Raw genomic sequence first — 15,607 nt, forward strand, 5'->3', positions numbered from 1 at the left:
TCGTCCACAAACTTAGCATAATTATAGGCAAATATACAATATATATTGGCGCTCAAATTCTTTTGGATAAAGAAAATGAAACCGCAAACTTTATAAAGACGCGACCAATTTGATGCTTCCTCCCATCTTCCACTGTCATTCATCCCAAAATTTTGACTACAGTGGTGATTTTGGAAGGTGTCAACATAAGGTGGTCCCTACCACTATAAATATTTCTTCTGACATATTGTCACTCTTCCACTGAATCTGATGTTAGTGGGCCATGCTGTACAACTGTTAGGTGTCATCCTTTACCTAATTTTCCATCCCAATTGAAATTATCATCTACATCTGTGACGAAATAGGGTCATACTTTGTTGTCGTACTGTGTAACATGTGGGTCACAGTTTAGGAAATTCCATGGGAAAGGCCCACCCCGGACTATGGTGCACATCCCCTAATGTCATGAGTGGCCAATATTCCGTTGAAAATATCAATCAATGACAACTATACTGCCAACCATGGACGTCGACACTCAGAGTCCCACTTGCTGCTGCTTTAATTTACAGTGATAGACCCACTTGCTGCTGCTTTAATTTACAACTATTGGACGTCGACACTCAGAGTCCCACTTGCTGCTGCTTTAATTTACAGTGATGGACGTCGACTCCCACTTGCTGCTGCTTTAATTTAGAGCGATGGACGTCGACTCCCACTTGCTTCTTATGTGGATGGATGCCACCTGTATTGCTTAATAAATTAACTTATCAACGTCAGGAATCAAATCATGTCTCGGGTCAGTGGATGCAGTTGCTTTTGCATAAAGTTTGGGCCCCACATATCTGTGGTCAGCCTATCTTCTAAACGATGCAGGAATATATGGTCGGTGACTCAACCCTCAATAATGCAGTGAACGAAGGAAATTGGCAGCAACTTTCCTGTTTTCACAATTTAATAATAACGATGCAGGAATATCTGGTCGGTGACTCAACCCTCAATAATGCAGTGAACGAAGGAAATTAGCAGCAACTTTCCTGATTTCACAATTTAATATTAACGATGCAGGAATATATGGTCGGTGACTCAAATTCCAGGCCTGCTGCCAACCATGGACAGTGATGGACGTCGACTCCCACTTGCTTCTTATGTGGATGGATGCCACCTGTATTGCTTAATAAATTAACTTATCAACGTCAGGAATCAAGTCATGTCTCGGGTTAGTGGATGCAGTTGCTTTTGCATAAAGTTTGGGCCCCACATATCTGTGGTCAGCATATCTTCTAAACGATGCTGGAATATATGGTCGGTGACTCAACCCTCAATAATGCAGTGAACGAAGGAAATTAGCAGCAACTTTCCTGATTTCACAATTTAATAATAAAACAAAAGTATCTTAAATTTCATTCAATTGAAATATATATCGACTTGGTTCGTTCAGCGAAAAACAAATCCTCTGAATCAGTGTCTTCATTTGTTCTCATCGATTCGCTGTTAGGTGGTCTTGCACTGGTGAGATCATTCCCAATCTCTGTAAAACGTCTTGGATCTCGCTTGCTTCTTTCTTCTCTGTAAAACGTCTTGGATCTCGCTTGCTTATTTCTTCTTCTGTATCTGATGGCGGACCATACCGGGGATATCACATGCATCGCCTCTTCTTCGTCTCCATCCACCAACACTGGCCAGGTTTATGACGTTTTTTTGAACCACCGCGGTCCCGACACAAAGAAAGGCCTCGCCAGCCATATCTACAGTAGCCTTGTTGTCCGTGGGTTAAGAGTATTTCTGGACCAGTCCGAATTGCGTAAGGGAGAGGACATGCCTTCTCAAATCAATGAGGCTATTCGAACCGCCTCAGTGCAAGTCGCAATATTTTCTCCAAAATATGCTCAATCAAGCTGGTGTCTTGACGAGCTCGCACTAATGGTGGAATCCAGGTCCACAATTATTCCGGTCTTCCATAATGTCGATCCTTCGGAACTTCGCTGGACGCGGAGCGGAGATGGAGTGCTCGCTGGAGTCCAGAGTATCCTCCGCTGTATCTCTCCGTGTCTACTGGGCGAAAAGGGAAGGTATGCTCGAGACCTGCAATTGCTAGAAAACAAAACAACATTGGATCCTCGTACCAACAAAAAGAAGCCACGATATGATTCTAGCACTCTGAAAAAATGGAGGGATGCTCTCCATCTTCTCTCCAATAAAAGCGGTTTTGATATGAACGCATACGACCGGTAAGCGCCATACTTTCTCCACTTTTTTTTCTTAGTTATTTAATGAATAATAAGGTATATCATACTATATTTTCGGAGACGCTTCTCAATCAATATTTCGTGCATATCGTTCAGTGACGAAGGGCGGCTAGTTGATGAGGTCGTAAAAGAAGTGTGGAGAAAGGTTAGTAAAACACCTCTTCATGTAGCCCAATATGCCACTAGCCTGAAAGAGAAAATAGAATACGTGGAAAGAATGGTGCAGCAGCAAAGCCAGAAGATGAGGGTTGTGGGAATTGTGGGTCTTGGCGGGGTAGGCAAAACGACCCTTGCAAAAGAATTCTTCAACAGACACAGATCAAATTATGATCGATCCTGTTTTCTGTCTGATGTGAGAGAAACCGCAGCCAAGAGCTCTTTAAGTTCATTGCAGACGCAACTTCTTAAACAGGACGAGCAAATAAGAAACATTGATGAAGGCAAAGAGAAGCTCCGAAAGCATATCTCATCCTGTCCCCCATCTCTCCTAGTATTAGATGATGTTGATCATATTGATCAACTTCGTGCATTGTTTTCACCGTTTAAAGATACCATTCAATCCAGTAGTCTAATCTTGGTTACTTCTCGCAATAGGGATGTACTTACAAGCTCGGGAATTGTAGAGGCGTCTATTTACCAGCAAACAGGTCTTAACCCACAACAGTCTAGAGCACTATTCTGCTCGCATGCCTTTGACCAGAGTTGTACTGTGACGGGATTTGAACAACTGGTTGAAGATTTTTTGGATTTCTGTGATGGATTGCCCTTATCTCTTAAGGTCATCGGAGCGGCCATTCGTGGAAAAGATTCTGAGATTTGGAAAAGACAGTTAGACAAAATCAGAAGAATGCTTCCTGATGATATTCATAGCAAGCTTAAAATTAGCTATGATGGTCTGGATAAAGAGCAGCAGGAGATCTTTTTAGACGTCGCCTGTTTTTTTATAGGAGAAAACAGAGATACCGCCATCACAATATGGAACGGATCTGGCTGGGACGGATGGCTGGGTCTCCGTAACTTAGAGAACAGATGCCTTGTAGAGATCGACAGTGAAGAGTGTATAAGAATGCACGACCACCTCCGCGATCTCGGCAGAGATGTAGCAGAGAAGGAACATCCGCTTCGGCTTTCGCGACTAAATGTCAATCTTCTTCGTACTCTTTCCCCCTCATCGCCTGTACGTATGTTGAAGCTCTCCACGGATTTTCAAATTAGCATTGCCATATCTAAATTGCCTTCTGTTTTGAAATTTTATAAGAAAAAAATCATGTTTTTAACAGCTCCAAGTGAACAATTCAGGTGCGAGGAATTAGCATGGATTATGGAAATGGCAGCGAACAATTTTTCGAATACATTAGGGTCAACTGCAACCTAAGCAGGTTGGAACTGCTTAGGGGTGAAGGTTCTTTTGTTGAAAGCGTATTCAGTGCAGCGGAGTTACGACAACTGATATATCTCCAATGGGAGAAGTGTCTGATCTCCTCAATATCTTTCACAATTCCAACAAGGAATTTAAGAATTGAACACACTCTGGCAAATTAGAATTTATACTACCTGAGATGCATGTTGCCAGAGTGTGTTGGATCTGCTGGCAAACAGGTGCTTGATCCAGTATGTTGTGCCCGGTGAAAATAAATATGTTGCTGGTGAGTATGAATATGTGAAGACGATAAAAATCCATGATGTCCTCCGGGACATGGCAATTCATATAGGCGAAAGCGAGGAGCACTGGTTGTTTGCCACGGATCAACATCTCACAAATTTTCCCGGTGAAAAGGAGATTAGCAACTGCAACAGAATCTCACTTGACCACAATGATATTCAGGAGCTTGCTGTTCTCAAATGTCCAAATCTGGTGAGCTTGCTGTTGCCCTCAAATAATAATGGTTGTGGAACATGCCTCAAACTATTATTTGAGGGCAACAGCAAGCTCACCAGATTTGGACATTTGAGAACAGCAAGCTCATGAATATCATTGTGGTCAAGTGAGATTCTGTTGCAGTTGTTAATTTCCTTTTCACCGGGTTTGTGAGATGTTGATCCGTGGCAAACAACCAGTGCTCCTCGCTTTCGCCTATATGAATTGCCATGTCCCGGAGGACATCATGGATTTTTATCGTCTTCACATATTCATACTCACCAGCAACATATTTATTCTCACCGGACACAACATACTGGATCAAGCACCTGTTTGCCAGCAGATCCAACACACTCTGGCAACATGCATCTCAAGTAGTATAAATTCTAATTGATTTGGACAGACATCGATTTACATTTCTCTTCAAATAATAAAATTGCTTGCATTTAAGAATTGTCTTTGTTTATCACGATGTCAAATAGGTGACGTTTACAGAGGCAAATCAACTTTAATGTTTTTATGTACACATTGCAGGCACCACTACAGTTGAGGGAATTGTATATTGATGCTCCCCTTTCAGAGGTTCCAGAGTCTATTGGTAAACTGAATCAGCTCGAAAGAATTGTCATTGTGTAATTTTGAATGATTTCCTAATAAGTGTTTTTGAATTATCTACCTAATGTAAGGAAATACACCATTAGGCCATTTATAAAAATCCCATTAGGGGCATTTGTAAGATCAGTGTAATGCAAGGAAATATGCCATCAAACCATTTCAAAAGATTGATTATTGAGTGTTGTCTTGCTCAATGTGAGGAATTAGACCGTTGAGCCGTTTTGAAATATTATCTATTATGTTCTTTCAAAACATCCACACAATGTGAAGAAATAGATCATTAAGCCATTTCAAAAGATTGACTGGTGGGTGCTTTGAAAAGATATACCCAATACAAGGAAATAGGATGTTGAGTCATTTCAAAAAATTGCCCACTGAACACTTTCAAAAAGTTTGGCCCTATTCATTGGGCCTCTTTTGAAGATACAAAGTCAAGCCGCTTTGAAAAATACAACAAGGCCATCAAGCCCACTTTGAAAAAACTCATCAACCAATTTCAAAGTATCACCCAATTGGAATAAATAATGAAATTAACCCATAACAAGCAAAGATCGATGGCCTTATTACATGTAAATACTTCAAATTTCAACATATGGGGGCTGACGATCCTTAAACACTTTGAATATCAACAAAAGGACTTAAATTTGGCCAAAGGATTTGAACCACATTCAAAATCAAAAAGTTTGATGGTTTATTTAAAAACTCTACTTCATACCGTTCTTTGATCTTTTTCTAAATGGCTGTACTAGCCATTTTGTTAATGCACTATAGCACATATACATAATTTAATTTTCTTATCTATTCATGAAAATTATGGTTTTTCCTCCAAACTAAAAAATAAATAAATAAAATAAAATAAAATCTATCAACCTTAATTTCTAAAACTTAAATAGATAATAGGGAAGACAAAAGAATCAGGATAAAATTAGGGAATCCGTCCCAACCCGCCATCCCCTAAAAGATTTGGGGGTGCACTCTAGCTGTCCTGTGGATTCGTCCCCCATTCCCCACGTTCCACTGTCCCAAAAACCAGTGCAACATGGGTATTCTTTCAACCTTAATTTTTAGAAAATAATAGGGAAGACAAAAATCAGGATAAAATTAGAGAACAGGCTCACTAGAGTACTGCTTTGCCCATCCAAGTGGTAAATGCAAATGGAAATCAACAAAAGAAATAGCTAAAAGTTAAAATCAGCTAAAAGCAATTAAAGGCAACCAGAAAGTTATGCAAATTCGATTTACTTGATGACATTCTACCTCACAATACCAGAAAGAAGAATTTGAATTTATAAAAGTGATGGCCCATGCTGTTCAGGCCTCTCTTTTGGGGTAATTAAAAAAACATACGACTCATTGACTTCTCCCTTCCCAGTAGTAAGGAGGATGCACATTGCAGAACTACCACTAAATATCTCCTGTAAATTATTATCAGGCCAACAGAAGTTTTGTATTAAACTTTCAAGAGAATAGGCTTCAAAAGCAATTTCTGGCATATTGGTTGTTCCCTTGTTGATTTGTATTTTCTCATGAGTTGGCAGATTGTCAAAAGGTGTCTTGGTTGGTAAAAGCAGGGATGTTTCATACTCCAGGGAGCCAACCAAGGTTCAAATCCCCAGAAACATGTTTGAACCCTCACAGGCCACATCTCACCTGGACAAGCAGATCATTCACAGGCCACATCTCACCTGGACAAGCAGATCATTCACAGGCCATCTCACCTGTGTAAGCATGAAATTTCATTCAGTTGGGGCCAGATAAACTGAGCAAGTCCTAGTCATGCAGAAAAGATACCTGTCAACTATAGTGAACTCTCAGCAAAAGGGACCTTTATAAAGTGTTGTAATCTAGCTACGTTCCATTATAATGCTCCTAGAATGGGTAAGGGAAAGTTTGCTGCATCCTAACACTGTGGCATAGGGAACACAACTCTTTTCTAATTAATTTACTCTGAATTAGCATGCATGGACACGAAAATGTTTTATGCCCAAAGGCTCTACTACTTGAACTTTGTCATAGAAGTTAACCTAATGCTGTCCATCCAAAAAGCATCTTACAGCCGATTTGAGAAAAATATCGGAATCCTGCTTTCAGTAAACTGTGTCATAATTAGTAGAGAGAAAAATAATGATTACAGACTTGAGATAACGAAGGGTACCACCAGCATACATAAATGGTGAATTATACCATGTGGTAATAATAAATACTAGGCCAAAAAGTAACATAGGATTGGCATTTATGAATGAAGTGCTAGATAACATTAATCATGTCTCAATCATAATGCTAGTCATTGTATGGTTCAATGTTTTAAAACTCGAACTCAAACTTGGAACCGGCCAAGGGTCAACTTCAACTCGGTATCAACTCAGACTAGTTGATTCCAATGACTTGCTCTTTGTAAAAAGTACATTAAATATTTAATTTTAATGAAAATTCATATTTTTAAATATATTCATTCATGTTTCCAAACTCAAAGCATTAAAATAATAGAGAGAAGACAACACTTGATCAAAGCATGCTCATGAATATATCTATTATATCAAAATGGCACCGAGTGCACTGTCCAATACATGTAATATATAGAGATCAGAACAAAAACACATAACCAATGCTGCTCCAAAGATCGCCCAAGAACCTCCTGAACGTTGCTCCAAAAATCACTCCAACTGCTTACAAACTCCTCACAAATGCTCACATAAATGCAATGAGATAGTTGTGAGGAATCTGAGGGAGTTGGGTCACCTTTATCGGTGTGGGAGAAGGGTAGAGGGGCTAGGAAATAGTTTAAACAAAAAGAAATGATTTCAAGTCTACCCAGCCCGCATTTTTTCCCATCGTTGAGACCAACCGGTTTAAGTCAGGCTCGATCAGTCCGACCGATCCATTACCAAACCAACGGAATCAGCGACCAACTCGGCCAGTTAGGTAACGAACCGACCACCGAACCGAATAATTGACCTAGGCAGTCCGAGCGCCAAACCAGCCAAATCGGTGACCAACTCGGCCTATTCAGTAACGCACTGGCCGCGGAACCGAATAATTGACCTAGTCAGTCCGGGTAGGGGTATGGCTCAGTCAACCAGGTCGATTCCAAGTTAGACCTGCCTAGTTTTAAAACTATCGTATGGTTGTCCATCTCCTTCAACACACTGTTGTGTGGCTTTGATTTTTATTATTGAATAAGACAAATTTATCTCTCCTTCTCTACAACTTTGCATTGTTATCTGTGCATGTAAATCTTATGTAGTATGGGAGGCATGGTGGTAAGGCATCTCTGAAACACAATGCATGAATCAACTAGGAGATCAACAGGTAAAGATGGTTGCTAAACATCAGGGCCAAGACCATTTGCCTGAAATTAGATTATTGTAGCTTGGGTTCATACAAAAAGAGGCCCAATTAACAGTTATTTTTTGGTTGGAGGTTGCTTCCAGAACATTGATACACTGAACAACAAGACCATCTTCAGCTAAGATGCCAAGTATGAAGGGTATCTTCACTGATATATTCCCTTGATTTAATCCCGGTTTCATCCATTTTTAGCATGCCATTCAGGGGGGAAGACCACAGTGAGAATGCAATCTTGGTGAACAGATTAACACTCCAATCTCAGGCCCTGTTAGCAGACTAAGGAATAGTTTCTAAAATTAAATTTGACAATGATTATATGTTGGTTTGATTAACAAGTGCTAGCACAGAGCCGCTGACATGACATGGTCATTTGTACATGGGATGAAGTGTTGGAATAGGGTCCCTACGGTCAATTTTGGGATAATTTAATCAATTTTTGAATAGAATTTTGTAAAGAATGTAAAGTCTTTGTGAAATGTGGAAGCGGAGCGTTCAGTTAAATAGGAGTCAAAGGGGCTTTAGCCCCTTGTATGGGTAAGTGATAAGATGGTTTTGAAACTCACCATAGGCCGCAAGCCATGGTATTGTAATAGAAAAGCTATAAATATTTAAGTCATAACAAGTTTAGATAATCATATCTTTTGAAAAGAACAAGTATAAGGGCAAGTGCCAATGCAATAAAACTTTGTTTCCTGTACTTGGGCGAAAGGGGAATGCTCCTGCAGCTGAGTGTGCGGAGACCTTGGCAAATCCACAACCGAGTGTGCAGACCCCTACAGCTAGGTGCACAGGGTGGAAGAGTCTGTAATTTGAACGTTGAATCTAATAAAGACTATTTTTGGACCAAATATATTGCATTTGTGCCTTGTTCTTCCTTTTGTCCAAGTTTATGCATTATCGCTCAATGATCTATTTTCTATGAAATAAAGTGTTTTTTCTGCGTGACTCTGTTGAATCTTTAATATATATGCATAAAATAAGTAATGATCTATTTTCAAGAAGGTAGTAGATAAATATGTTATGATAATTGTTCGAGTGGGTAGATCTGCGCGAAGGTAGGTCTTGGGTTATTATTTACTACATGAAAGTTGTAAGTCTACTTCTTTTAGGTCTAAAAAGCCTGATCGTAGAATTTCGCGAAGGTCAAGAAGCCATTTGGATAGAGTTGCAGTAGTGAGCCATAGGAAGACATCGATCGACGCGAAGACAGATCTCAGCTACAAGGGCTTCAGATTACTTATCACACAATCTCTAGATACAGAAACCTAGTTTTAGAATCCCCCAATACTGCTTCGGTTGACACTGCAACCTGCGCCTATGCAGGTTGTTGCCGGAAGGGCCAGCAGTTAGGGTTTTGTTGGTTGGCGCGAACAACTCTGAACCTGGGTCAGGCCCCCTTAAGCCAACATGAAGAATAACTAAAACGGTAAAGCACAATGTTAATTTTAATAAAGCCTACAAGCTATAATTTTTATAATCGTTCCAAATTATATTTTTGTAAAGAAAGAAAAGGGGAATTCAATAAAAATACAGAAATGGTTGCAACTGTAATTGGTTGACTAGAAAAATGAACAAGATGTAGAGTGTTTATTAGCAGGTTGAATAGGAGATTAGGGCAGGAAATGGAAAGGTACTCTAGTCTGAATAACACACAGACAAGAGTTTTAGGACTGTCATATCAAAAGTGATGGAAGAAATTCAGTACTGACCCACGGAGAAAGATATTGTTAAGGAACAAATGGCATTCAACGTGTAGCATATCAACCCCTTGGCCAAAGCTATTAGAGGCTGAAAGTCAGGGCACACACATGGGTGGGAGATTACATGTGGGAAAGCATGTAGACAATAGGAGAGAGCCAGGAAATGCTGGACCCTACATAGGTATGATTGGCTTATGAAATTGAGAAATTATAAAACTTAAAAGTACCATAATGTATTTAAATCTTATAGTTTCTGACCTTAGCACAAGAATAATGCCTATGTGGGTTCTAGCTTTTATCAGCTCTCTCCTACATGCTTTCCCATGTATACTCTACTACATGTCTGCATACCAAGTTTGAGCCTCAATTATCTCTACCCAATTGCTAGCACTAGAGATAAGTAAAATACAATGTAGAGAGGCATCAATGTCAGATGGTAGGCTTTTGTGGCAGTAACATCAGAAGAAATTGAGCAAACTTGAGCAGGCAGATTGATAGACATGTGACACTAATATGTTAGCAAATGTTTGACACAAAGCAAGTGGCTGTCCACAGGTATAGAAACAACGTGAGAAGGAAACAAATTTTATTAAATCAAGAGAAGGGATTGAAATACGCTACAGGAAATGAGAAGGGATTGAAATTTTTTACAAGAAATTAATTTTTTCATTAAAAGTGTAAACTCTCATCATTGGTAGCGGAGATAGCTTTAGTAGAGCTTTAAGGGTCTAGTTGGTTGGATGCCCTCTTTACCTGTTTCTTTCACATTTACTCTTGTCCTTTTCCATTAAAGTCAAATTGCGCTGGCCCTAGCTGGCTGCCAGCTTTAGTACAAGGCTAGTGGGGAGTCTTAAATAGCCACACCAAACCTAATAGCAAACCTAATGATCCAATTGTCATAGGTGATTTTGAGTAGCAGAGAAGGCTTTCCCAATTTCATTGGTAGCGGAGATAGCTTTAGTAGAGCTTCAAGGGTCTAGTTGGTTGGATGCCCTCTTTACCTGTTTCTTTCACATTTACTCTTGTCCTTTTCCATTAAAGTCAAATTGCGCTGGCCCTAGCTGGCTGCCAGCTTTAGTACAAGGCTAGTGGGGAGTCTTAAATAGCCACACCAAACCTAATAGCAAACCTAATGATCCAATTGTCATAGGTGATTTTGAGTAGCAGAGAAGGCTTTCCCAATTTCGACTCTTGAGGGTCTAAGTTGGTTGCATATGCTCTTTACCTGTTTCTGTCACATCTAATCCTCGTCCATTAACATTGAATTCAACATGAGATGGCCCTAGCTGGCCCCAAGCTTCGATACAAGGCTAGTATATAGCCTTAAATGGCCACCTGACACTTAATGGTAAATCTAATGATCCAACCATAATAGTCGCTGGTAACAGGAACCCTAGTGCAAGCAGCAGCATTGGTACCACCATAGGCACCAAGGAAGTTTGTTCCAAAAGCCTATCACAACATAACTCAACTCTCATGTATTCCACGTAACAAAATATTGAAGAGAGAAAATGCTCTATGCAAGACATATACTCCATACCGAAGAAGGTATTAAATGCATATTTGGATATGAATGATATGTTTCCAAAAACATACACAGGTGTCTTAACACCCAAATGACAATTTAAATTAACTTCACCATATTAACCTTAACAAGCCAAGGTTACGTTTACTTTTAAATGTAACACTGAACAGTTATTTATATAAAAAATTGTTCTTATATTGTATTAGTAGTGGATAGCTTTCATTTTTATCATTGAATAAAAATAATATGATATTCTATATCTAATTCTATGAGATACTACATTATTATCATGTGTGTAGATCTTATATTAACATCTAATGTCAGTGAAATGTTAGATATCCTAGACAAGCTCCGAATTCAGTTAAAAGACTGGCCTTAGTGCACTGGCAAGGTGAAAACTACTTGTTTTGGATAAAATTTTCATTGTTTCTATACAAAGGTTAGGCAAGAAATCGCAGGCTGTAAGAGGATGCAGCAACATGTCAAGACCAAGTAATTAAGAAAGAGAATAGCCAAAATTCAGAGTACATCTGGACATTCTTTGGACCTATTTGGAGGGCCCTGACAGGCTAGCTACTGTGTAATACAATCAGATAAATAAAACTAATTTGCAGGGAATGCCAAGTTTCAATGGTAAAACATATCAAAACTGATTCCACAAGTTGGGAAATAAAATAGTATCTTATAAAAGGCCGATACTTCAATAAAAGGAGTGGCTAGGTTATAGAGTTTGAGCAGGTAATACCACTTAGACAGGGTGCCCAAACCTCCCATTCAGTGTTACTTGGGAGCGGGAGCAAAAACGGGTGCAGGAGCAACATTTTCAGAAGCTCCCGGTTTGGGAGCGAATCCTGGAGCGTTTTATATATATATATATATATATATATATATATCTATTATTTTTTATATTTTGATACATACATGTCAATAAAAATATGTAGAATGATGAATTAGATATTAAACAACACAAAAACAAAAAACAAAAAAAAAACATAGATTGAACCATATAATAACAATCATCTAGAAGTTATAATATTTATCAAACCACTTCCACAAGTTAGTAACATAGTAACATACAACATATTGAGTCTCATGATTCATCAATCTTAAAGTTTCAAGCTTTCAAAATTCAATATATAACATTTATCATCACTGATCGCCAAAGTTTTACTTGTAAGCTAAGTGTAACCATTACAACAAATAATATCTAACATGAAATGAAATGTTATAAAATGAAATGAAACAACTTTCAACTTTCATGAAGCATCATATTCATAATTCATTACTAATGAGTTATAATTGCCAACTTCAAACTTAAATTGTCATATATTGTTTAAAAAAATATCATAATAAATATGAAAGAGTCAATAGTTATAAAAACTACTAGAAACTAGAAAAGACGAGTAAATCTATTATCTACTGCTTATGCTTGGGCCTCTTGCCACCACGAGAAATGTCTAATTTTTTAGTCTTGTTGGAAAACCAGGATCTTTGTCATTAATATCACCATCTAAGCATTAATATCCAGAGGTATCTTTGTCATTACCTATGTATCTGTATAGGGATCTTTGTCATTAATATCACCCTCTAAGCATTAACATAATATTAAGAGCAAGAAGTGTAAAACGAGAGATGGAAGGAAGAACCCTAATCATGGAGAAACCCTAGGGTTTCTGGGCAACTGATTTCGAGGTTTCTCCACCAGTGATAGAGCTTGGATCTTGCAGGATGGTTTCCCACGTGGGTCTGACCGCGGTTAGGGATTTTTTAACGAGTTTTGACCTCTAACAATGGGCCTGTCGGTGGTAAATTTAAAGTTTTTTGTGGATTAATGCCCGTTGTTTTCTCCGCAACTCTGTTTACACACAGCAGACTGCATTCCCCTGGTCATATGGCGGTCAGTATTATTGTCGATTACTATGGTTGAAGAGGACCTTGTGGATTACGAGGAGGACCCCATGCCAGAACAGGAGATTTGGGCGCATCATACTGCCCCGGTCATGGGCCCCTGGCAGAACAAAACACTTTGGACGACAGCTACTGTACAGACGCTGATACACCAGCCCTCCACCGGAAAATGACAACATCCTGCTGTCAATTTTGAGGACTTACCCGGCCTGGAACGTCCCCCCCTCTCTTCGGCCACTCTGAACCTCCTTGGCACCAGTGTTCAGGGATCCCCAACCTTCGACTCCCCTCTGCCATATACCCCACAACATCCCCTACCTTACCCCCGCAGCACTCCTTGCCTATGAACCCTCCCTCCATTTCCTTGGCTCACGCTGGCCCTTCAAATCCCCCGCGGCTCGCACAATCATTCTTACATCTGGGCTAGTGCAGTTTCAACCCACATTCCCCGATACGCTCTGGATGCTTCAGCTCTCCAATTTCGAATCCTCGACCTGCCTTATCAGCCCAGCACATCTCCTCAGAACCGTGTAGAAATTTTCTTAGAGACTATCCTACGGGCCGACGCAGGGACAAGCTGAAAAAGGGCAGGTGCCTCACAGCGGTGGACATTGACATTAATCTGACTTTTGGTGAAGACGTTCCTATGGCGGATGCTATGGACACGTCGAGGAAATTTCTGGTTGGTTGTGTAAGAGGCAGGAACTACACTGTGGAGCGTCTTCAACAATGGACCACGGAGATATGGGGTTCTTTGCTAAAAGAACTACTAGTTATAAGGGTTTTGGCCAGAGGATGGTTTGCCCTCCGCTTTCATAGGGAGGAGTACACGGATTGGATTTTATCGCGTTACTGCCATATTGAGCTTGCTCCAGTACTGTTGAAGAGATGGGATCCTCTTTTCGATTTGGAGCGTGAACAACTTGGAGCAGGGCCTATTTGGGTCCGACTACCTGGTTTGCCAATGCAGTTTTGGACTCCACAGGTGTTCAAACGTATTGGAGATGCACTGGGGACTTGCTTTGAGCATGACCAGTCCTACAAAAAGACTGGCAATATGACTATGGCGCGAAATTTGGTACATCTTGACACTAGGGTAGGGATGGAAGAAAAAATCACACTACACAGGAGACACTTCTCGCGCAAACAACTTCTAGACTATGAAGGAGTTCCATTTCGCTGTAGGAGGTGCCACAAAGTGGGTCACCTTTACAAGGATTGCCCACTGCTATCTTCGGTGACTACGGAAAAATCGCGGGGGAGAAAGCAATAGACCTCTGAAGAGCTGAACAAGGGAGAACAGAAACATGGAGAAGCACCATCTGAGGCGGCGAAGGGTACTACACAAAAGGCGAAAAATCGGCGAAAAGCTTCGACCTCACCTCCTCGGACTCGCTCCAAATTAGCGGCGGAAGCTCCTTATCTCCCGGGTAATGGATCTCTCCCCATATCCTATGCACTTTTTTCATATGTTATGTTTACTACTCTGCATACATCTTGGCATCCCCCCTCCTCTGCACATTGCACATTCCCATCCATCCCTTGCTCCATCTTTCCTCCTCCCCCCACTTTCTCCACTACACCGACTTCCCTCAAAGATTTTTCCACCCCCCTGTTCACACTTCCTCCCCTTTTGGGTTGGGGTCCCATCCCTACAATCTCCAATCTAGAGCTCGACCCAAGAATCCGCATTTAGGGTTGGGCCTTTCCCTCAGATGATCCAAGAAATCTAAACCTACCAAAGGGTGCCCATCCAAGATCAAAACTGCCATCAAGTCAGCAGTGGTAGATGTTGCGAGGGGCTATCAATCCACCATTGATAGGCTGCTTAGAGCAATTGAGCCCTCTGCCCTGGTCTCCCCATGATTTGGCTCTCCTACAACTGCAGGGGATTAGCCAACCCCAAAAAGGGATTGGCTCTCAAGAGGCTTTTAATTGGTTCCAATTGTGACATCCCCTTCCTACAAGAAACCCTTGGCAATTCTGACACCATTACCAGAACCCTCCACTCTATCCTGTCGTGCTGGTTTTTCCAGGGCATGGATGCCATCGGCAGATCCAGAGATCTAGCTATAGGTATTAACCCTAAAGTTGTTAAGCATATATCCACCTGGGGCGGATTGGGTTTCATCGGAATGGACATTTTTGTGGGTGAGCTTGGTTACCAGATAAAAATGGTTAACATATATGCCCCTAATCAGAACAGAATGGAATTTTGGCACAATTTGTTGGAACACAATCTCGTTACAAGCACCTCCATTATAGGGGGGAATTTAAATTTTTCTTTGGGAATGGAAGAATCCTGGGGACATCATTCCCAGATCGACCCTATTTCGGATCAGATGAGCACTCTACTGGATACTTACAATTTAGTAGATGTCCCTATGAACAAGAAATTGCCCACTTGGCATAACAAGAGGAGGGGGGA

General features: G+C 40.5%; 1 protein-coding gene across 2 annotated transcripts; it reads left to right on the plus strand.

Moving 5' to 3' along the window:
- The first annotated feature begins 1,379 nt into the window (after nucleotides 1–1,379).
- LOC149250296 (disease resistance protein L6-like) lies at nucleotides 1,380–4,994 on the plus strand. Of its 2 annotated transcripts, XR_016266826.1 has the most exons (4): nucleotides 1,380–2,207; nucleotides 2,322–3,402; nucleotides 3,525–4,457; nucleotides 4,618–4,994. XR_016266826.1 is itself a non-coding variant. In XM_089459011.1 (3 exons), the coding sequence occupies exons 1-3, from the start codon at nucleotides 1,594–1,596 to the stop codon at nucleotides 3,765–3,767; spliced, it is 1,938 nt and encodes a 645-aa protein (XP_089315137.1). In that variant the 5' UTR covers nucleotides 1,380–1,593; the 3' UTR covers nucleotides 3,768–4,994. The 2 variants fall into 2 exon arrangements, 1 of the variants encoding a protein (XP_089315137.1); XM_089459011.1 differs by having other exon boundaries at nucleotides 3,525–4,994.
- Nucleotides 4,995–15,607: the final 10,613 nt, after the last annotated feature.

This window comes from Pinus tabuliformis, chromosome 7, assembly GCF_031772625.1.
Source record: "Pinus tabuliformis cultivar Carrire ecotype Pingquan chromosome 7, CPIR1, whole genome shotgun sequence".
NCBI lineage: Eukaryota > Viridiplantae > Streptophyta > Pinopsida > Pinales > Pinaceae > Pinus > Pinus tabuliformis.

Excerpts from the sequence above, each read along its gene's own strand:
- LOC149250296 (XM_089459011.1), top strand. The coding sequence starts at position 1,594 with ATGGCGGACCATACCGGGGATATCACATGCATCGCCTCTTCTTCGTCT. Across the intron at positions 2,208-2,321 it reads GATATGAACGCATACGACCG|TGACGAAGGGCGGCTAGTTG; the intron begins GTAAGCGCCATA and ends CATATCGTTCAG. Across the intron at positions 3,403-3,524 it reads CTCTTTCCCCCTCATCGCCT|GTGCGAGGAATTAGCATGGA; the intron begins GTACGTATGTTG and ends TGAACAATTCAG.